The sequence below is a fragment of the Spodoptera frugiperda genome, chromosome 10, assembly GCF_023101765.2.
Source record: "Spodoptera frugiperda isolate SF20-4 chromosome 10, AGI-APGP_CSIRO_Sfru_2.0, whole genome shotgun sequence".
Lineage (NCBI taxonomy): Eukaryota > Metazoa > Arthropoda > Insecta > Lepidoptera > Noctuidae > Spodoptera > Spodoptera frugiperda.
In genome coordinates this window covers 10,730,143-10,753,833 of record NC_064221.1, presented here as the reverse complement: position 1 = coordinate 10,753,833, position 23,691 = coordinate 10,730,143, and the positions used below count along the sequence as shown (strand labels likewise).

At 37.6% G+C, this 23,691-nt stretch overlaps 1 protein-coding gene across 2 annotated transcripts in view; it reads left to right on the top strand.

Annotated features, from left to right (window-relative positions):
* The window catches only part of LOC118277740 (uncharacterized), a 138,039-nt gene that overhangs the window by 30,085 nt on the left and 84,263 nt on the right, over positions 1–23,691 (top strand). Inside the window, exons 2-6 of one of the 2 annotated variants that reach the window (XM_050696141.1) lie at positions 6,419–6,601; positions 9,805–10,009; positions 17,939–18,135; positions 18,339–18,526; positions 18,922–19,093. In XM_050696141.1, the coding sequence (XP_050552098.1) occupies positions 6,428–6,601; positions 9,805–10,009; positions 17,939–18,135; positions 18,339–18,526; positions 18,922–19,093 (936 nt within the window). In that variant the 5' untranslated portion in view covers positions 6,419–6,427. The remainder of the gene's footprint in view (positions 1–6,418; positions 6,602–9,804; positions 10,010–17,938; positions 18,136–18,338; positions 18,527–18,921; positions 19,094–23,691) is intronic. The other variant, XM_050696142.1, reaches the window with a different exon arrangement.

Genomic DNA, 23,691 nt, shown 5'->3' with positions numbered 1-23,691 from the left:
ATTTGGTGCTCGAATGGAAACATTGACGCTAATATTGACGTTCACAATTAACAGTCTGCTCTTTAGAAACCTAAATTGAATAGCTAAGTAATTTGCTTGAATATTTAGCCGCAAAACCAATTCAATTTGCTTGTTATGAAGCCATTTCTCATTCGGGTTCGCTTCGAAATGTTGATTTTGTTTATTACTTGTCCATTCTTACCCATCGGAGCGTTCTTCCGACGTGTACGTTAACCAAAACTTGATTTAAACGATGTTTTGTTCGTAAATTTTAAGCTGATTATTTCCCTTTATGAATTTATTTCTCATTTTGGTTATGTTTATAGTAAAGTACCTACTTATTTAACTGTGAGAAGAGAAGTTGGTTTACAAAAAGTATGGGTTTATTATTTATTTGTACAAAATTTGGTGTAGGTACAGACGAGGCGTTCCTTTTTTGCGGGTTTTACGTATATTAAATATACAGATATGTTTTTGTAACTTCAGTCATTTTTATTCTGTTTTGTAAACACGTTGATTAATATTGGAATTTCAAGACTGCTTGTTTAGTTTGCGGTTGTAGCAGGCAAGGACAAAAAGTTTTATCTTGGAATCTACACGAAGATATCGATTAATATTATAAAATGGCTATAAACCCGACTGTAATAAGATGTTTATCTCGAATGCGATAACCTGTTCTGCGTGCTCGGATTTTACGATACAATAAATTAATAGTTATTAAGTGATTCATGTATTTACTATTCAGATTAAATAGCGGATTCATAGAATATTCAAGAAGGTGTCTCGAATAATGCTCATCATTACGTAACTCTTCGAATTTTAAATGTAAATATTGAACATAACGGTCCTGGGCGCCATTTTCTAAAACCGCTCAATCAAATCATTTTAATTACGACAGACATTAATAATAATGTGCGGAATTTAACAGAAACGCAGTCTTTTTTATTATTTTTATCTCGTTTATTTAATACAGCAGTTTTTATTCGTTCGTTTGAGTCTACCACTGCAAATATTAGCTGCCAATCGTCCTTGATGCCGATTGCCTATTTGCTTCACGCCAATTGGTTGATGCTATTAAAAAGACATAAACATCAGCTTCGAACCGGCCTGAACCGGTTCTACCATCAGCTGATAACTAATGTAATCTCAATTATCTATTGAAGCAATTGTACGCGCGTGATAGAAAGAAATAACAATTAAATATTGGATGCGGCCAGATCTAATAATCTTCTTACAATACTTCTTAATTTCGAAAGAGTTTTTATTGTTAAACAGGTTTGTGTCCTAACGTTTATTTCGACTCATAGTCTTCATATAAAACAGTGAGTGCAAAATACGAACAGTGTGAACACCGCCGATGGTATTACAGTTTTCATTTCGATATCATGTTATCAAAATGTGCGTACATGTAGCCACCGGTCCCCTCCTGGGGGAGGCAGCCAAAAATCATACATATACGTGTATATGTGCGGAGGATGAGTCCAGACGAGCCAACATAACCACGCTGCTATCACAAAGGGCCGCCAATTAGACCCGGCACGTCACTCGGACGTATCGATCGGATTGTCCGTCATTGTGATCCGACGTACCGACGTGTTTGCATATCTCATAATATACGTTCCTATATGCAATACAGGTAGTGGGTGGTATGTATCCTGCTTTTGGGGTGAGGTATGTCTGCCGATGTCAGCTTTGTATGTAATTTTATGTGATCTATTTGAGTCCCTGTTGGGCGCCAATTCGACGATACATCAATGTCGCCGTGATTCGTTTCGCATTGTCTGTTACAATCGTTTACGTAATGTTGAGCACGTAAATATTGGAGATAATATGCTAATTTTATAAATTACCTACACATTTTATTTACGTTTTTATGGTAGGCATAAGCCGGTAAACGAGCAGACGGATCACCGCCCATGGACACCCGAAACACCAGAGGTGTTACAAGTGTGTTGCCGGCCTTTTTGGGGGTTAGGAATTTAAGGGTAGTTGGGGAATCGGAGATTGGGAAGATTGCCTACTTACACGACGAAACACAACGCAAGCGTTGTTTCACGTTGCTTTTCTGTGAGGCCGTGGTATCACTCCCGTCGAACCACTGCTATAGACTTTAGGTTCTAAGTCTATTGCTCACTGCCATAATGTATATTAGAACGTGTCCGTTATAAATATCTGATAAACATGATATGTTGACCGCAGGAAGCGGTTGTGTGTCAAGTTGTGCCCGGTTGTCGGTTCTCATTTAACTACAACTCTGTTGTCATGTCCTCGTTAGCGTAGTAATTGCAAGCGTGACTGTACACTATCGGGGTTTAGGATCAATTACGTACCGCATAACAGAACCCCTGTTTTGAAAAAGAAAATAAATACTCACTCATAATAGTTTTTTGTACGCAGCGCACTACAGTTTATTTTCTATCACGGAAAAACAACTATGATAACATCCTTTGGCTCAATTTTCAGCAGGAAATAATATTACTGAACAATATTTTTTGTAACAATACCCACGAAATTGAATTGGAAACCAAATTTATTCCAGTACCTAGTCGTATATTGTACAATAATATTCATTGTGTACACGGACGATGGCGAGGAAATCGAGTTAATTTACTCGAGAATTTACGAAACAAATCGAGTTAGCTCGCTGCTTCCACTACTACGAAACTAATTTATTTATCTTAGACAAATATAACGAAGTTAATATGATGAGATTGAATATCTGAAATGTTTGCGCAGTACATTATATTAGTTGATATTACCTTGTCCTATTAATATTCTCAAATTATGCTCAAGTTTAATTTTATTAAGTTTACGCTCCTCAGTGTTTACTCTTGAACGTTCATTGTAATTTGTTCGCTGTATATTTTAATAAAATCCTGCTCTTTATTATAAAACTGTTAATAACTCGATGGGAATTAAATAGCTGTATTTACGAGTTGAAGTTTTTCATTTATTTTTGGAATTGGGATCAATTTTATCGTGTGAAAAAGGTATTTATGGAATACTAGCGTTTCACACCATTTTTGTGATAATGTAAATTACAATGATAGAAATACTAAATAATAACCAAACCACATAATTCTTCTTCTAGGTACCACTCCCCTCTGGGGTTATCATTCAAAATGTATCAAATAACCTACCCTAATCCTCAGGGCTTTTCCTAGTAATCAGTATTCCGGGTTAGCTTTGCAGATAAGCTAAGCGGACAGCCATAGGACACTTTATATATCATTACAAATATAATATTCCAAGTAATAAAGTCCCTAGTGTACTTATATTGTTATTGTTTTTCTTTATACACGTCGAAATAGATAAACTTCAATCAAATAGGTGAATTACAGAAACCGAATGAGAAATTATTGCTCGCTTTCTCAATACTCATTTATTCGTTGTAAGTACATAATATTATTGTAGTAAAAATGTGTTTTTAGTCTGTATCTCACATTGAATTATTCTTGCGGAAATGTGCGTGTCAATGTGACACGTCCGTATAATAAATCCTCGAATAAATACCGTGTTATTTCTATGACAATATAAGAATTAGGTCTGCTACAGTTCATTGTACGGGCCACAATGAAATGGACGTGTCATCCTGTTTTCGCACTTTCCTACCAAACTGTCGACGTCATACAGCCGATCGATGGACGACTGGGATGAAGTTACACTTTTATTCCTTTTATTTCTACACTATTACTGTCCTAGAGACAATCAAATTGATTCTATAGATCGCGTTTTATCTTCGAAATATCAACGAAGTCATTGGTTTTTTTGGCAATCGGTATCGGAACACGCCTTGTGGGCCCGGCTAGGGTCGGTGATTAGATATCCTTATTGCCTGAATATCTAATCTCAGACCTTCAGTTCTATACTGTGGGTATTGTTTGATAGGATAGCTTGGAAGCGAGGTACAGCATTCGGACAGAATTGATGGTAGAAAGTTTTTTATGTCTGTTCTAATTGCTATAACCAATCTTAATCCAAAATCTTCGAATCGATCATCATTTTTGACAGAAATTCTATAGAACTAATGTCAAAAAACGGTCGTAATCTAAACGTTTCCGATTGAGAATTAGTTATTGAAATCGATGGTAGAAAACCTATATCTATTGAACATTTACATATTATAATTAATTACACCATTTTAGCTATACCCACATGTTTACTTTTTAATAAAACAACAGCTCATTATACAATCACACGACACGATCGCTTAGTCCCAAAAATGTAGTTAAATATTCATTAATGGCACAGTGATTATCACGGCGGCTACCGATTTATACGGGAAAAGGGTCGTGGCCTATAATTTCGTAGCAAAGTCCCGTGCAAGGGTGTCCTGTAATCACGCTAAATGACATTGCGGACACGTTAATGCTTTTAATTTTAATCGTCATTGAAACAAACCCGTTGAAATTATTACCAAAGCGAAAATATAAAATATTTTTATGGAAGAATCAAAGTACTTAGAATTTCAAAGTTAAATGAATGCTTTATTTGAATTGTAATTACGAATTAAATGTCGGTCAAGCTTTCAATTAAGTAAAAAGACTATTAGTTACTAGGTTATTCCAATGTGATGATGCTAAATAATATAAAAGTTATTTCTCATTACGCCTCTTTTGTTTAGTAACTAAATAGTTACTTGCAGAATTCGTTTTGATGTAGGTAGTGTGAATGCTAGGGCTCCTAAAACTCCGGAGCTGCAGACAACCTGGCGAGTTTATCGGGGCTCCAGCTCGAAAAGCAGAAGTAGGAACGGGGTAGTTTTTAATCAGTAAGAGTCTGACACTCGCTCTCGCCTCGCCCTAGGCGGGTGAAGACATTGGATGACTTTCCCCTCTCAAAAAAAGGGACTCCTAAGGCTCAAGCTTAGGGCTATCTAGTACTACTCTTAAATGCCATTTAGCAGAAATCACAGGAGAAACCGCTTGGCAAAGCTCTGTCATCAATAAAATTAATTACACCCATGCATTGAGAGGTTTTAATTAATTTCACAATTATCATTCGCGGCCCGTAGTTTCACTGGCTTCCCTTTTTCTAAGTTATTTGTAGGTCATCCTTCATTAATGGGCAGAATTCCAAGCGGAATTACCTGAAGGCACGTTCTGTGAAGACGTGAGTGGTGTAAAAAGTGCAATTGCTGAATTAATATGGACAGCCTTATGACTTGAAGTTTCTATTCTACCTATATAGTGCTTTACTGGCAACGTTTTCACACCACTCGTGTAGAAGGTACTTACAATATTTATTGCCTTTTAGGCTTTAACTAATAGCAATTGTTTTGTCTATAGCAATTGTAGATATTATCCTCATGACGTCATTGAGTTTTAAACTTAAACCTGTCATGTTAAGGAGCATTTTCGTTTATATCATTATATCAAATCATCTACACGTCGACGTTGAGATTTCTTATCACATTTACAACCGACGTCACTTACTGAGATACGTTTATTTTGTTGATATATCTTTCACTGTATGTTATCATCGATATGTTAGAATAATAACCGGCCGTTTGTCCTGATATCGATCGTTAGCGTTAATGCCCTGGAAAAGCCACTAGTTTATTGATATTAATATTAGTCTATTGGTTCAAAGTCCTTTCACGTTCAAGACAGAAATAATGGATATCTAATAATGGGTTGGTATGTACAAACAAAATTCCAGAAGCCTAATTTCCTTACTGAAGAAAGCTTAATATATTTGCTTGAATTTCTAATCGCCCAAGCTAAGCAGTTCACAGAAAAAACAATTTTATTTTTCCCCAATTTCCATATCATTCGCCAACAAAGCAAAGAGTTTTATTTACAAAACTGTCCTGTTTGATATTCATGAGTGTTACCTTAATAGTGCACGCAAACGTTGGCAGACCGCCAGTGGTTCACTTTCCGATTAGATTTTCACGACCCATAGATGTCTTGAATCACTGATCGACGAGAACTGGAAGGCTATTTATGGTTTTCTTGAAATTGTCGATTGGAACACGGAATTAATGAAAATGAAGTGGTTCTTGTAACTAATTAATATTCGTTTACCTTCGAGTGATTGGAAACGTTGTGGAGGAATCGGGGAATTGTAGCTCGTCAATAAATCTACTTCAATTAACGATTGCGCTTGTGTGATGTTCACTGCTTCGTTGGAATACAGGTTGCGTGCATGACTCGAACCAAGGAATATATGTGATGCAGTCACTTAAGTTTAAGTGCGGTTACCGGTTCGTAATCAGAAAACGTATTCGTTTTTTCTGGTACAATTTCCACGATCAAAAATAAGTCGATCAACGAGTCACGAGCTTTTCTATTCGTGGAAAAGAACCTTAGTTTCATTGTCATAATATTATGAAACTGTCTTTGAACATTTTCTCTTTACAACGATTTTCTTAGAAAAGGGCAATAGATTAACCTAATGTTGTTTTTGTCACCAGCGGACGGGTATGGAGAAGGCGAAGGCTTACATAAAGAGTTCGCTGGCGTCAAAGCCGGCGTCGCCGTGTGCGTCGCGCGACAAAGCGGCGCCCGCGCAGCAGGAGGACACGCGCGTGTGCTTCGTATGCGGCGGCGCCGGGTTCAGCGAATACTACACCGTCAGAGTCAAGCCTGATACGCAGGTAACATTAAACCAACTTAGATGACAACGAGACAGAGTCTAATGTACTGACATGACGCCATCATGTCCAAAGCAGTCACTTATTCCACTCCTTTGTTAGGTTTTCAACTTAAATATTTTGAAATAGAGTCCAAAAGTCCTAAATCTATTGAAGACATTTAACAGATTGGAGTTGGGTGATGTGACAGTATCTGTACATACAGATATTACTTTGGTATGGATACAAAATCATTTGTTGATGGTTTCTCATTTCCTCGTCTGTAATATAAGGTTCCATCTTCTAAGACCTAACATCGAAATACATTTCTCTACACAAAATAAATCCAACATTATCCCCTTCAGCTCACAATCCTCGTACCACAACAAATGATGAGACATCCATCATTTCGCAACGATGTCTTGACGTTCGCAACGACATTGTCACCCAATTCGCGTGTTATTACGCGTAGTCATGTGTTCAGCCCGTGTACCGGTTCCAACCGGATTGCAATTGATGGAGCGCCTAAAGCGATTGACATTTGACACGTAATTATGTCCAGTGCACGGGTGCGGGTGTGCCATTATTGACCGTACGTGAATGGTCCTTAAGTTGTAATCTGTTGTAGTGCAAATGTGTATATAGGGAATTGGTTTGAATTAACTCCGTGCTACCCTATAGGATGTTGCTAAGACCATGTAGCAGGTGTAAGATTTTTTTGATGGAATTGGAGACAAATTAGCAAACGAGCCACCTGATGGTAAGCGATCAGCGCCGCCCATGGACACCCGCAACACCAGAGGAGTTACAGGTGCGTTGCCGGCCTTTTAAAAAAGATGATGCTCTTTTTTTGAAGGTCCTATCGGTTCGGAAATACCGCTGACGATAGATATGTAAAATGTCCTGATATATTATGCTTTCTATAGTAATTTTTTAACATTACGGCAGAGCTAACGACAAGATTTGTGTATAAAATAATGGCAAGACCCGGCAGTTCTGTTATGTTAATTTGAAATGGTGTCATTATGCTTTTTATTTGTTTATCTTACGGCAGAATGTGACCTAATTCTTGACATAACGAACAAGTTATTTGTCAATGCTCTATCCCTTTTATATTCCATGTTGTTATCATTTTGCATTAATCCTCTTCATTATTGTACACAAGTAATCTCTTGGTATGGATTGTGGTGGCATTTCTTACTTTTCTACTGTTGTATTATTGTCAGTCAGTACTACATCTTGTTTGGTACTAAGTAAAGAAGTGAATAGTCTATTTTACTAATGTTATCTAAATAGGACTTGGTTACGAAGATATTTTTAGTTCTCTAGTGTCCCTTGAAATCCTAGGATTAGTGCCTAACTCATAAACGGACTAGAATCCATATTCTACGGGTAGGATTACATTACATGTAGGTATGTAAAACCTTAAGCTGTTTAAAAAGATTAAGGACATGACTAAATTCGTATTCACAGTATTTTAGTGAAACATTGGACTGTCACTGATTTGATAACAGAGTCGGAAAAGACTCGTCATTCGTTCGGTCTTGAATTTCACCTGAATAATAATGAAACAATAGTGTTGTCCCTACTACATCAAAATTATAACTACCGCTTCACGTGACAAAGGGAGCGATGTTTTATCAAAACGTTCCCATTACGGCAACTTTAGTCACAACAGGAATACAAAACAATGATCTATTGTAGGTGTTACAACAGTTTTTAGTTTTTTACACATTGCTCTAGCACTTACTAATACCATTAATAGTCTGCCTAGATACAGCAAGTCTAATAGTCAGCTCATCTGTAAACACTATTATCCGATGTTCCCATGAGATAATGGACGCATCAACGAAGTAAAGCCGTAGCAATATCTCACTATGTTTCCCATAAAACGTTCCCACAACGATTGGTGTAAGCTTATAAAGGCGTGTTTCCACTCGGTGACAATGTTGCGCAACGACATGACGCCCAAATGTTGCAACAATTTTGTTAAACGTTATTTCAGTTCCGCAGTTATTTGTAGCCGTCAAACTCTGAAGTTTTGTTTCTCGTTTACGGAAGCTGTGGAGATGGAATGTGGCGGTATTGTTGGAATTGGTTTATTTTTATTATAACTCAAGAAACCTTCAAACCTTACAGAAAAGAGCGTATTCCTTTTTAAAGGCCGGCAACGCACCTGTGTCTCATCTGGTGTTGCGTTGTTGGATGTCTTAGGGCGGAGCTGATCGCTTACCATCAGGCGACGGGTATGCTCGTTTGCCCTATATTTCATTAAAAAGATTGTGGAAAAGTTAAATAGTGAGTCCTTCTACAACTACTTTTATGTTGTTTCTATAATGGATATCTGCAAACATAGTTCAGTCTTCAATGCTCCTATTGTTTTTTTCTCTGGTTTCCTAATACGAGATTATTGATTCGACACTATGTACGTAACATTATTTAGGTAATTATTTACTTTACCTCCATGTCTCCATTGTACACGTATCTTAACACGCGTATGCAATCGGTAAGTGAATAGATTTAATAGTTATAATTCACCGGAACGTGCTGTATTGTTTCTTGAACATACAACTGACGTATGTACTATGTACCTTCGTACCTATGTGTGTGTGTGTGTTGTGCTCAATAATCGCTCGATTGACGTACTGTTTTGTAAGATTTCACAAAGGTTTTCATCAATATCTGTTTACCTACGTGTTTGGGTTTATAAGTATACCTTTTGGTGTTTGTAGTCTTCTTTTGATGATGTAAGCCAAGTGTGTATTATCGAATTAACCAAGAATGTGGTATTATTTGTAGCAAGTTTTGGAGGATAGGTTATACCAGTCTACTTACCACTTTCAACTAAAATTACACTAGAATGTATACTACTACTACCAAACCTGGCGAACTCCGTTTCGCCACCAGATGGCTTCGCTTATTTTTGTATCGGAGATGGCACTGTATGATTTTCTGATTTTCTGCTATCTCTTGATTTTTTTCCTTTCCAACGAATGTAAAACCGTGGAAATCGGTTCGAGCGTTCTGGAGTTATAGCGTCAGGAAGGAAAACACGACTTATTTTTGTATTATAGATTTCAGTCAGATTTCGAAATCTATTGAAATCCAAAATGGCTTTATTTGTCTACCTCTACATCTACCTACACTCAGGCTCAGTTTGATACGACAAGAGGAAAACGTCCCTTATTCAATGTCACCTTATACTAACAGCAGTCTCCTTTACGCAGTGCACGGAACCTTACTTCCCGTTCCTGGGCGCGCACGCCCCGCCGACCGGCTACCGCGCGGAGAACGACGAGGAGGGCACGGTGAAATGCTGCTGCGTCTGCTACACCTTCCTGCGCCAGCAGTGGGAGCAGTACGACCGCGAGAACAAGCCGCACAGCCAGCGGTTCTACTGGATGAAGAGGCTCGATGGGAAACCGTTCATAGGTCAGTACAGTATTTGTATGATGCTGAATGTTGGTGTATTGCGGTAAAGGTACAAATTAGACAGGGTATCCTGCCTTTGGGATCTTATTGCCGTACTCAGATACATTTAATGGTTACTTAAACTATTCCTTAGTGACGATTTTGTGGGATAAGGACTGGATTAAGTAACCATTAAATGACGCTGAGTATGGTGGTTAGTCTTAACTACAAAGTCTGCTTCCATAGTGACTATTTAGCACAGTTCTACATGCGAATAAATGATCAATGAAGTGCTTATATAGAACTTAGCCTATCTGCACGATTTTTGAAAGTTGCTGTCCAGCTCATTAAAAATATTTAACAAAGTTAATAGTCAAAGGTGGTCCAAGTCCGCTCCCTCCATCCGTCCCCTCGGGAATTCAATCATGCATATAGGTATCATGGGAGACGAGACGTCTACCCATTAAGGAGACTGCATAGGTACCTCGAACACGACAGGCACGTCCTTAAATCTCCCGCTGCAATAAATTACTTGCAACGTACTGTCTTCCCAACGTATGCATCTACTTGGACTATTAAACGCATCGGATCAGTCGGCGTCACTACGATTGTACAACAACGTTGCATTCCGATTTACTTGGAATGGCCGTCGTAAATCCAACGCCTTTCCGCCTCGGCTCGCCTCGCCAGATAAATAATATTAAAACAAAGGAGATGAGAATCATGTTGTGGACATGGAACAACTGCTTTTGTTCTCTTTTTTGTTCCGTACATGTTTTTTTCATTTCGCGTTGTTTCCGTATCGGGTGCTGTGGTGCGTTGCCGCGTGACGTGACATATACTAGTTTTGACAGTTATGGCCACTAGTTAAAAATATCGACGTTCCTTGTTATCTCGCAGAAATGTTGTGTGATTACCGTTGCCATGTCTACTGTAATCATCCTCGTTTGTAATATCTAGCAAAAGATAAAGGAAAATTAAACAAAAAAAAGAAAGACAAACAAAAAAATATATCTTCATAAATTATCAAAAGAATATTCTTAAAAGGTTGATTAATTTAAATAGATGCGGCTTCTCTTACAAAGCTGATCCACGAGCTGAGATAAAAATGTAACATCCAACATTTTTTCAAGCAAAAAATAACATTCCGCGAAAAATGTCCTTAAAAATTGTTATCAAACATTATTTCAACTGTCAAAACGGGTCGTGTCGTACAAAGCGCCCCCTGGCGGATTATCCGGGAGGCTGAGCCCTCCCACGGCACTCTTTTGTCTCGGCTGAGCCACGCCATGATAGACGCACGGAAAGTGTCCTATTTTTTTATTGTCCTCTTTTAGGACACGCTGTATATACAGAGGTTGTAGTTGGTCCTTTTTGGGTTGTGAATTTTATTTACATTATGTTTTTAAAATGAAGAGGGAATTTTTATTTCAAAGGTACAAGAGGGTTGGATGTATGAAAACTCTCTAATATTTATGCGTTTGTTGTGTCTCGACGGTATTTTTTTAGCCAATCCCTGGGTAAAAACTTAACAAGTCCAAAAAAGAAACTGCGATATGCTACAAACAAAATTCGTGGTCAACTCCTGATAGGAGAGCCATATAACCGATGTTTACTTAGCGTTTCGTGGAACACCATTGTGGCGCGCACACCATCGGAACAATGGCTTGTTTGGTTACGTGTCACCAGCGCTGCCAACCCACTGCTCACTGAGTTACGGTCACCTCGCACTACACGTGATCAATTGAAGGCAGCACGTCAAGCTAACCTCAACTGATACTATAATGGAGTTTTTACTTTATTGTTTCGAGATTAAGTTGGTAATCTATCGAAGACGGCTGGTTCAGTATTTTTGTCGGATAATAAGAGTCATAATCCGATGACTTCTCTCGTCTTGGGTTAAGCGAGAGAGTGTCAGACTCTAACTATGTACTTCGTTCATACTCTTGCTTCGAGCTGGAGCCCTGGTACCCCGATAGGTAGTCCGCAGCTCCGGATCCGATGAACCTCTTGGACTAAGTATGTAGAATCTGTAGTATATGTAGAATGTAATATATGTAGAAATCAATGAAGGCGGCAATGAACAATTATTTGTCTGAAAATTGTATACATTGTTATTATGAAACGGATTGATAAAGATATTGTATAGTTTTTCTGGTAATTGTATGAGAAAAATATTTTTCAATGGAACTGCAGCACAATGTGTTGTTTGTAGCAGTTAAATTATTTCGATTCAATTCTTTTCAATATATTGAAAACACTATTTGGATATTTATGCTGTTTTAACTACACAATAAATGAAAATTGTTTACTCAATAACGCTTTTTCCTTCCGTAGACAAATATACACAAACAATAGCATATTATAATATGCAAAATTTTAATGACTACATAGAAGCATTAATAGGCACGGTATTTCGTTGCAATAACTTAGATATAAATAAACGATAATATGATGTTTGTCATATCGATTGATACATAGTCACTAGGGAAGTTTTATGTACGTACTGTACTTTAGATATAACTTCTTGTTTTTATACCAATGCTGACAAATAGCTTCTCTTCGAAACAACGTTTTAAGTTTTTGCTTGACTGCCTCTTCGGTCTAGTGGACAGGGTTTTCGGGCAAAGTACTATTGGGACTTTTCCACATTTCCGTAAATTCAACAAGGAGCCTGGAGTTGTGTTGGTTATATAACCTCACCTCTATTACATGGGATTCTAGTCTAGTCAAAAAGGAAATGTTACATCTATAGGTAATATAAAAATAAGTCGGGTTTCCCTTTCTGACGCTATAGCTCACGAACCGATTTCCACGGTTTTGCATTCGTTGAAAAGGTCTCAGGCTCCGTGAGGTTTATAGCAAAGAAAATTTAGGAAAAAAAACAAGAGAAAAGCAGGAAATCAGGCAAAATCATTGGTGACAAAACGGAGTTCGCCAGGTTTGCTAGTTGATAACAAATAATATGCGTTTACGTAGCCGTTAGAGATTTAGTTCTAATTGAAATATGCGGTCTAATTGAAATAACCAAGGAGCCAGACAGTCAAATAATTTCAAATATCACCGTGCCACCGTCCCCCATAGGACGTAGCCCCGATAGCAATGAGCTCTTTGATGTCGCACAGAGTAAACATGACGGTCCGTCTGTAATGATATAGTACCGGCAGAGATATAGCGTGGTTGTGTGTTGTTATGGCGGATACCTTCCATACATATTATAGGCTATAGTGTTGCTGAAATATCCATGGTATCGATGTTCTGTGAGTTGTTCAGTCTTTTGATCCCTAAGACAGGACGGTGTTAAGCTATGGTTTTGGGCTCCTTCGTAGTAGAATCGGATTAAAAACTGTCCTGGTATGTGTAATAAAGCCTGTGACTAAGATTTCAGGGTTTTTATACCCTTCGGAAATATTAAGAGGTGTACGTAATTTTAGTCACTCACGCTTTTGCGGCAGTCAGTCGCTCTTGCTTTAGCCCATACCATTAAGTAACATAGTCAAAATTGTTACATAGTCAAAGTTCTTAGTGACATTTTACATCTCAACTGTATTGCAATCTGTCTACAATAATATTACATAGTAGATACAGATACATATATGTGAGTAACTCTCTCCAAAGCCGTCACACGCTCATTTATAGTTTAATGAGAGCCGTTAATGAAAACGATGAGGTTTCATTCACTATTAATTGACCTGCAGTTAACTTTTAACATTGTATAACATACTGTTTACAAAGGGATAAATAGAGAACTCAGTACGTTCGGTAATGTTTCACTATTTTGTTTGTGACACGAGTCTATTTTGAAAATGTAGTACATATCATTAGTGATGGTTCCATATCACGTTACTTTAATGTCCCAGTTATATTTCACCCGAACTAATTACAAGAATTTGTGTCAACTGTCATGACTAGCTACTATTAAACACGTTTCACTAGTTACTTTCATGATTAAGCGACGTGATTTACTAAATATTATAAATGTACCTGTATTGAGAGTAAGGCTTGGACTAAAACCTGTGGTAGAAAATATTTCATCAATAATTTTCCCTCAGGGGAATTTCCACGTCGGAGCGCGGTGCCCTAGCTATTGGTGGCGAGCATGTCATATGTCAACCGTTGATGAAATATGAATCACTGGCTCGGCCAGACGACAGGGTACCAACTCTTTGATGTTATATAAATACGACTGGCCGCCGCTCGACGATTAAAGGTTGCCACGAAACGCTGCACTGCACCACCATAGCGCAATTTTTTTTGAAGTAGGAGTTACAAATTCTGTGTAAAATGAATTGAATATTAAGGATTCTCACGCTTGTTAACTAATGACGCTTCAGCATCTGAAAAGATAATTCAAATAAGTGAAAACGTACATGCGTAGAAATGATAATTCATCTAAAAGTCACAGTCCAACAAATGCAATTTGATTACAAACTCCAGTCCCAGCCACATTAATTCCAACAATGGCTAACCCTAAGCGTGCAACTACAAAACGTGTAACACATTAAGCACACAGTAACACCGACGCGACGTAAGCTCAAACAAAAACAAGAGAGGAACATCGGTGTCGGCGACTCGGGGCAGCCCTGATTGCATCGAATTAGTCTCTGTAAATAAAAGTGAAGTTCCACTAAGCGGCTCGGACCGGTTCTAGTCGTTGCATACTGAACTTTGTATTGTTCACACGACATGACTAATGCGATACTTCGCTACGGTTTACTTCACCAAACTGAGAATAAGTACGCTATTAAACCGAATTAGGTCGATCTCGTCGACTTTTTGTGTCATGTCTAAGGTGTGATACGGCATTTTGTCACAATGCTAGATGACTGGTGGGTTGTGAAGGGCAGATTGGATTCGTCTATCAAAGATATAAAAAGATTCAATTCCGCCTCTAACCTAGTTATGAAAAATTACCAATAGAATGCTTTGGCAAGAGGGCTTATGGCTTTCTAAAAGGTATTAATCCCCTATAGTTCATTTGCTCAACTGCACGAAACTAATAAATATAAAACAGTACTAGCAGATACAAAATACAAAGTTGCAGTTTTCTTAAGAAGTATTTCGCTCGCGTTCGTCCCTAGACGTAATTATCTTTTTGAGACTAATAGCCGAGGTGTCGGCAAACTTCTTATCTACCTAGTATTTAGATATGCTCCGTTGGGATTCCAGCGTGTTTCTATGTAATTTATATTCTATTTATAGTTACGTAACCTGCTTGTAGCTATTTAATATGGTGGGTGTTTTATTGAAGTTCTTTCTAAGGATGAATTATGGACGTGAGGGTTATGTCTAAGCGGCTCAGTACAGAAATATTTTAGGTAGGATTTAGAGCGCCTTCAAATTGAAAAAACCTGCGCAAAGTCTGCTCCTACGCCGCGTCTGCAAGGCGCATATGTGTTATCGAACGCCTACCCTGGACAAACGCTCAATTTGAAGGCTCTTTTAGGGGAGCGTATAGACTGAAAAAAGGAAAAAAATTATCGACTTAGCATGTTGGAATATTCTACCCTGAATTTATGTAATACCTATTCAAAATCATTGCGGTAATTACTTATAAGTACCGCAGTAACAAAGTACACAAAATGTAGTCAAATTAAATAGATTTTGCAATTATGTTAGTGGTGCAATGAACGGAATTGCACCGAATGAGTTATTTCGCGAAATATAAGGAAAGTATGTTGAATGACGAATCTTCGACTATGAGTGTTCATTGGTCGCGTTTGTGGCTTACGTGTTAACAAACGTTTTTACTATGAAAAAGTACAGGTACAATCCTAATTGATACTTTACCTAATTCATATAAAGAAGAAAATAATTGTCATTAAGAAAGATTTCGATTTGAACCCAACTGTATACTACGCTGCGGCGATCTTGTCAGTCAGCTTATTCGAAACAACTCAATTGTTGAACGAAGTCTATTGGGCTTAAAACACGCACTGGGTCGGTTGTCGTGCATTCTGCTCATGATTATGATCCCTGGCGTGACTTGAAACTAGTCGGATAACCTTGTCGCACCTTTAACGTGAGTAAGCCGTCCAAATTATTTAATTTAACTATCGTTCATGCATCGTTAGGGGACAATTTGCCTTTAACACTTATCTATCGATAGTCAAAGACTTAAAGAAAATACCTGTGCAGTACAGTACCTACACTCCAATATAGACTATAACTGTACATTTCCACGTGGATTTTTCCATCGTCAAACAATATAACGGTGAAATTAGTTTACCCATTTGTAATAGTCATGCGAATAACACTGAACAATGCCTTATTTAAACTACAATAGTTTGCTTGTACTCAATAGGACATATTTCGTATTGTTAGCCACGCGACGCCTTTAGTAATGTAGGTATCTAATATCTATTGCTCAAACGTTTTACTTGTACCTAATATATTGTATGGGAACGATCTCCTAGAGACACCATTTTCATCTTAAAATGCTAAATAAATGGTTGAACGTTGCCAGTTATATAGATATTGTTATAAACGACTATTTATTCTCTGTAAATATACATAAAGCGCATTTTTCATAGACACTGTTAAAAGATTCTGCTGCCATTGTGTTCGGCTTATAAATCTCTCAATAACCTTTCCTTTATGAGAGGAAAGTATGTCGTTATTTCCATATCCGGGCTCTGGTGTCGCATGACATATTTGACTTAAAGAGGCCATCAGAACTCCGTACATTGTAACCCTTTCCTCCATTCTTTCCCCGAAACGTTTAGCTCGCGAATAATTGTCGCAATTAATGTAATTGGCTGCCCTTAACAGTGTTTCCCCGGCGCTGTGACCTATGTGGCCTTATCTTAACGGCCGTGTTCCAGTAATGTACGCTACCAGAAACCTGCTGGGTTTATAGTTTAGTTCACTAGGTATTACGATGCTTAAGATATTCAGAAGTACAATAAGTTTCGTCTAGATTAGAGACTCGCAGTTCAAGAGAAATCTTTCGAAGTTTTATGCTTATTTAAAACTGTCTTATTAGATGTAACTTTTTCTCATTTTATGTGCAAAATTTCGCAATATTTTACAAAACATTTTTCTGAAGCAATTTATATTGTTATTGAATGATTTGAAATTGTGAATTTAGAAAAAATAATTTTTACACAACCTTCCATGATGGCGTTTCTTAGACTTTTAGTTTTTCAAAAAGTATGTTTATTCAGTCACGTCCCAATTGATACTTCTGTACATAAAACGCACCGCGCAGCAATTGGACTCAGTCGGTCAGCTGATTACGGTGGCACTTTCACTGCTACTGCGCCGAGGTCGCGCGCACCCGATCCATGAATGGATCTACGTATACCTACGTACGTGTTGCACACTACATTATAATGTATAGGATCGTAATAGCCGCATAATTGACTTGTACTCGGTTAATGGTAATTGACAGTTGGTTTTGTGTAAAGACAGGTATTTAGCTGATTGGTTCGTGGTCTCAAAGCTAGTAATTTGAGATAATTTAAATGCTCACCGTTTAACCGACCGGTAGTTGCTTTTTTGTATGGAAATTCCAAAGGATACTGGACGCGGAAAGCTGTTTTTGAGGCCTTGTAGAAATGAATGGCGGTTGTTCTACGAAATTATTACAACTTACTTTCTATATTTTTTCTCCTGGGTTATTTTTAATTAGGCTGGATAAGACTAAGTTACTACTTAGCCGGAGAGCCAGAGAGTATGCTCGAGACACTCGAAGTATTTCGACTAGACCAGTGCGGCTGCGCAAGAGCACGCACCTACATGTAATTTCATTTTAGATAGCGAAGCGGATTAGAATGTTGAGAATCTCACCTCTCATTAGCTGCATCAAGCAGATTAACTGCTTGGACATTTCCAATTCATCCCGAAGACAAAGGAAATGACTAGGACTTTTGAGATTATTTGCTATTTTTTTTATTTCTAACAGAATCAATAGGATCATGACTGATAGTATTTTTCATTCGATTCCAGGAGCTGACATGTCGTTCCAAGGCGAGTACGCGGCGCAGGTACTGGGCCTGTCAGGCGAGGGCGCGCGCGAGGAGGCAGCCTCCTCCCCGCGCCCCACCTCGCGCCCCCTTTATCCCCTTGATGCGCCCCCACACCCCGCCAATGACAATTTTCGGAAAGAAGAAAAGGACCAGAATCATGTGCATAAGTTTAATAATGTGAGTATTTTAAGAACTTAGAAGAACTCTAGAGTAGTCTGACACTGGTCAAAATTACTTGTTTATTAGTTAGAGGTACTTTCGTGGATTCCAGACTGATAGTTTGCGGGTCATGACTTCTCCATAACTGTACTAAAAGAACACTGCAATATTCCATTTGTGTAACACAGTTAAATTAATTCGCGATCCTAATGAACTTCCAGCAGCGGACAGGCGCTGCGAATACTGCGGGCGGCGCGACGGGCGGCGGCGCGGAGGAAGAGGGAGTGCTGGACCTGCGCGCGCGCGACCCGTCCGTCATCTCGGTGGGCTCGCAGCACTCCGGCGCCTCCGAGCCCGCCGGCTACCTCGACGCCGTCAGGTCAGCTACACTACATTTACAACCCATTAGGTAAATACTTAATCGTCTTATCGAGGGTTTTTGCACCGCTAGGGGTCGCTAGTGCTGCAAAAGGCTTTCGATGGTAAAGTTTTCAAGTGATTTTGCATTGCTAGAGGTCGCTAGTGCTGCAAAAAGCCTCTACTTTTATGTTTGTAAACAATTAATCTATGTATTTAGGTTATCAATTTGTTCTCGATATCTAATCATTTAATTTTTCTAATCAAAATTTGTAATCTCTAGTCCCTCTAAGTTTCACCACTCTCTAATTACGTTCTATGTTCACATTTATCAGGTGATTGAGTGATTTTAGTATTGCTATCAATAATATGTTTAGCTCATTATTTAATGCTTAAAAATAAAGCTAGTTCTCGTTTTTATTCACCACATAACCTCACTGATTACAGATCGACGGTATCGGTGTACTCAGGCAACTCGAATTCGAGTTCGGACCGTGATATTCTGGACCTTTCCATGCCGGACAAGAATTCTATGACGGAGGTGTGCTACGTATGCGGCGACGAGTACAAACGGGGTACCCTGTACAACCTGCATACCAAGGAGCCTAAGGATAAATCGGTAACTATTCATTTAAGTTAACTTTTTATTTATTACTAGCTACTGCCGCGCGGTTTCACCCGCTCTGCCCAGCTCCTATTGCTCATAACGTGATGTTTTATAGCCTATAGTCTTCCTCGATAAATGCACTATCCAACACAAAAAGAATTATTCGATTCGGACCAGTAGTTCCGGAGATTAGCGCGTTCAAACAAACAATCAAACAATAAATATTAGTATAGATTTGCATCGCCGTGATAGGGAGGTTACTGGAGCCCCACTGTCGAGTTCATTCTTCTCAAAAGGCAGGTTATTCAATGGTTATATCTTTTCAGGTGACTAATCTCCTAGTTAGCCTCAGTAGAAGTAGACATTTTAAAATGATTTTCTTGATATACCTTGATTCTTTAAAAATAACGCTTAAAGCAACCTGGTAAAGCAATTTTTTTCAATTCAGTTGAGTAGTTGAAGAGTCTATTTTGTTATTCGTGTCGTATTTTTTTTGACAAATACTATATCTGGAGCAATGTGCCTTGTCCGCCAGTAAAACTTGATTAGCTCAGACATTTGGCAAAACCAGTGAACTGGTTGAGCTACAATGTGCATACCACAATATACTCAACACGATACGCATTTTCTCACCCCCTTATTAACACGAAACTCGTATCTGGTACACAATGTACACTTAACACTTTAAATGCCGTGGTGGTCACCGGTGACCGACGTTAGCGGAGGATTTGCCTTCAATAGTTTTCTATGGGCAGTCAAAGACTTAACCAATCTCTTCGGAGATGAAAAAGACGTTTTGCGACTATTTATCTGTAGTTTTACTTACTCTAGACACAGATATAGGCTATACTGTAATATTGGAAACAAAATCGGTAATTACTTGATAACTATTGCATTCTATTGCATCGTATAGATCAATTAGATATGGGTATTCACCTTATTTATTTGTTTTTTTTTGTGTAATCAATAAAAATATAATAAAAACACGCCGCCTGATGAAATGATAAAGTTGAATGCACCGTGTAGGTACACTCTTACACGTGTTGTTTCTATGCATACAAATGTGTAATTTACAGTCTATTATATTTTGTAAATACTAAACCGGTATTGGCTCTATGTAATGCTTTGCATTCGAGTTTTTACAAGTCATATAAGGTGAGGTAATGTGGAAGTGGATGGCTAGAATGAAGATATTTGGTGTTACATTGGTTCTGTCTAATTTTATGACAAATAGGAAATTGAGCTTTTATTATTATCTAAGAACGAATTTCGATCTTGACATATCGGTCGATGTTTGTGTTAAAGTTGCGAAAAAAAACATGATAGTAGTAAGAAACAATATGCGCAAGGGGGACGGGGAGAGGGATTCTGACAAACCCTCTTTCATAAAGGAGGACTTTGTTCAGTCTTAACATATTTATTGTAATTGATAATTAAATATGAATATAATATTTACAATAAAATTGGACACACTACTGATCTTCAAAGGTCTTCAAGTTTCGTGCGTCATAGCACCAGCTTTCACCAGTCCGTGCCCAGCTGTATAAACCTTCCTCGTGTCTGCAGCCTGCACAAATATTGCCACAGCACGCTGCTTGTATTAATATTACTACGGAAATAATAACTCCAAATATATTTAACAGACACACATTGTGTCATGGTGTATTGTGGAGTAATTTGTGAACTGGTCTCATATTAGCTTCTTTTTTTCTAAATGGAGGTAGCTGTTTACGGCAAGTTATAGCTTTATTTTTTATAATAACTATCGTGAGCCATACTACATTAACCGCCACATACAGAGTCGTTTAATGATTACTTAATACAGTCGTTAGCAATTGTTTTCGAAACAAAATCTTTACTAAGGAATAGTTTAAGTAATCATTAAATGACTCTGAGTACGGCAGTAAGTAAAAAATCACGGTTTACTTACGTATATTAATGGAGAAAAGCTTTACTAGTTAGCGTGCGCGACGTCGCCGCGTCTGCGCACGCTGCTCATGATGAAGAGTCCCTCTGAGACTCGAAACTAGTAAAGCTTTTCTCCCAATAATGTGCGTGAGTAAACCGTGATTGTTTAGTTAAGTTATAGTTATATTAAATTATATTATTCAGTAGGAATTCTACCATCGTTGAACAGAAGTGTCTTGTTTAAGAGAGGGTGTGCCATAATCCCCATGCGGGTCTAATAACTTGGGGATCATTATAAGGTCATTAGAATTTTAAAGATGTTGCTACTTATTCTGCTGTCCCAATCAAGACGTTTTGGTACAAATAAAAGCTTATTTTTGGTCAATTGTAATAACAAAATGTAGTTATCAGTAATCAAATGTCGGAAAGTTTAAGAAAAAAAATATTTTTTTTAAATCATTCTCTTATCAAGTAACCCAATAATAGCAATAACTGGTAGTAACCGAAACTTTAATATTTATTTGACAACCCGGGAAGATAACATTTTGTAAAAAATATATTATTTAGTTTTATTAAAAATCATGCCAAGTCTTGCCGTTTGATCAAATCAGTGCAAGCCGAAAATTAATTCTGCCCATTTGGGATGATCTTTTATATTAATATTTAGATTTATCTAAATAAAATAATATTTAGAGTAAACAACTGAAATTTTAAATTAGTTTTGATGTATTTTTTAATCATAAATTAATCTTGTTTTTATGTCAACTGAGTTAGATAAATGTAAAAAACGAATCTGTGTTAAATACTTCAATTAATTGATTTGAGCTAAAGGATTAAGAAACTGGTTTATACGAAAAAGATTAGTTAAAGATTTTTCTAGAAGGAACGGAACCACGTGACTTTTGTTACTGAGAGGCATCAGTTTTATCGAATTGTTTGTTTTATCTGTATGTACTCGCGTTATCTGTGCGGACCTTGTTAGTTCCAGTGTTGGCTACTAGATGGCTCTAGTGAGCGTATTGTTTACTTAAATGTCTGGCAACATTGAGTTTTATTGCTGGAGTAATAAAATATGTTATAGACAGTTTATTATAGACGTTGTTAGGATTTGACTAATTGTACTATTGAACTGCAAAGGTTTAAACTTAAAGGAAATCTAGAATTGTATGTCGCATGGTTAAATCGGCACCCTAAAGCCCTGTATCCTCGTAGGCTCAATAATAAATAATCGCATCTATACTATCCACGTGACAAAGTATTACAAGTTTACATTATACATAGGTCTATATCACACATAAGTAATATTATACATACAAAGTTCTATATTCCACCGTACTCCGTCACATGTCTAGACGCATGCTTAGTTTATAATAATGCCTACTTGCGTATCAAACGTTTACATTTACTTACTCAAGAACTATGAAAAAGAATTATGTTCAGAAACAATAACTGATTAACTGGCAAAAGGAAATAGGACTACAATTATTGTAGTTTGCAAAGTCATGTTAATTTCCAAAATAAGCTATCGGGGATTAGTAATTTGTACTTTACTCTACGATCTCAAAGTCCAAATTCCAAAAGTCGCACTTTGTCTCTAACCCAATATATGTTGTGATATCTGCACTTTATTGGATCATTATTTGAGTCATATAGAATTGATCCTACTATCAAAGATAAGTTTTTTTTAAGTGGTTGTTTATGGTGGTTTGATTCCCAACCAAAATCTAACTTATACCAAAGTTACTTTAGTACGACGACTATCGTTGAAATTTTGGCTCACCAGTACCCTTAATACGAGTTTACTTTTCGTTTAAAGCGATCGAAACGATTGTGATTCGGTGCTCTGATTGGCCAGCTCTAATAAACCAACCAATCAGAGCGCCGAACGCGCTCTCATTTAAATAACTTTAAACGTAACGCAAACTTGTACTAAGGATACAAATCGCCGTTGTATGTTCACTAGAAAGAAAAAGAAAGGTAGATAACGATTAAACGATTATCTGTCTTCTTCCCTCAACAATCAACGATTTACAATACAATTTGTAGCATTTCTATTTTTAACATAATCTCGTTGATAAAATAGATAAAATATTCCTAATAATACTGAATGCACAGTCGTTACGTTATATAAACAATTCATTTGCGTGCTATTTATACTGTTATTATCTGTGTAGACCGACGCCGCCGGTCTCAACCGGATCGTAACTACTTTATTTCGGATAAACACAATGTCAGTTAGCCTTTAAACATGATTTTATTACATTAAAATATGAGATAGGATTGAAATTCTTTAATAATAATGCCTTTGGACTCAGTATGTCCTATGTGTGAACCAGCTATAGATAAATGGGTGTCAGTATGTTTTAATTTTCGGTGACTCAACCGTGAACCCCAAGCCGTCTGCTAAGTGTGGCGATTATGGCAAATGATGTTTTTTTTTTCATAAGTGTATGTAGGTATTCCGGTTTTTTTATGGATAAGTGTTTAGTATTTGTTTCCCTAGACCGCACACGATGTTTATTTATCATGTTAGGTAGTTTAGTTAGCTAGATTGATTACTTGAAAGGGTCTATCATTATTGGGCACTTGTCGACGTCACGCCTTTTATCCCCGACGGGGTAGGCAGAGGTACACATTACGGCACGTAATGCCGCTATATAATGTACATCCATTTTACACCACTCGTGTTATAAGTCTCATGT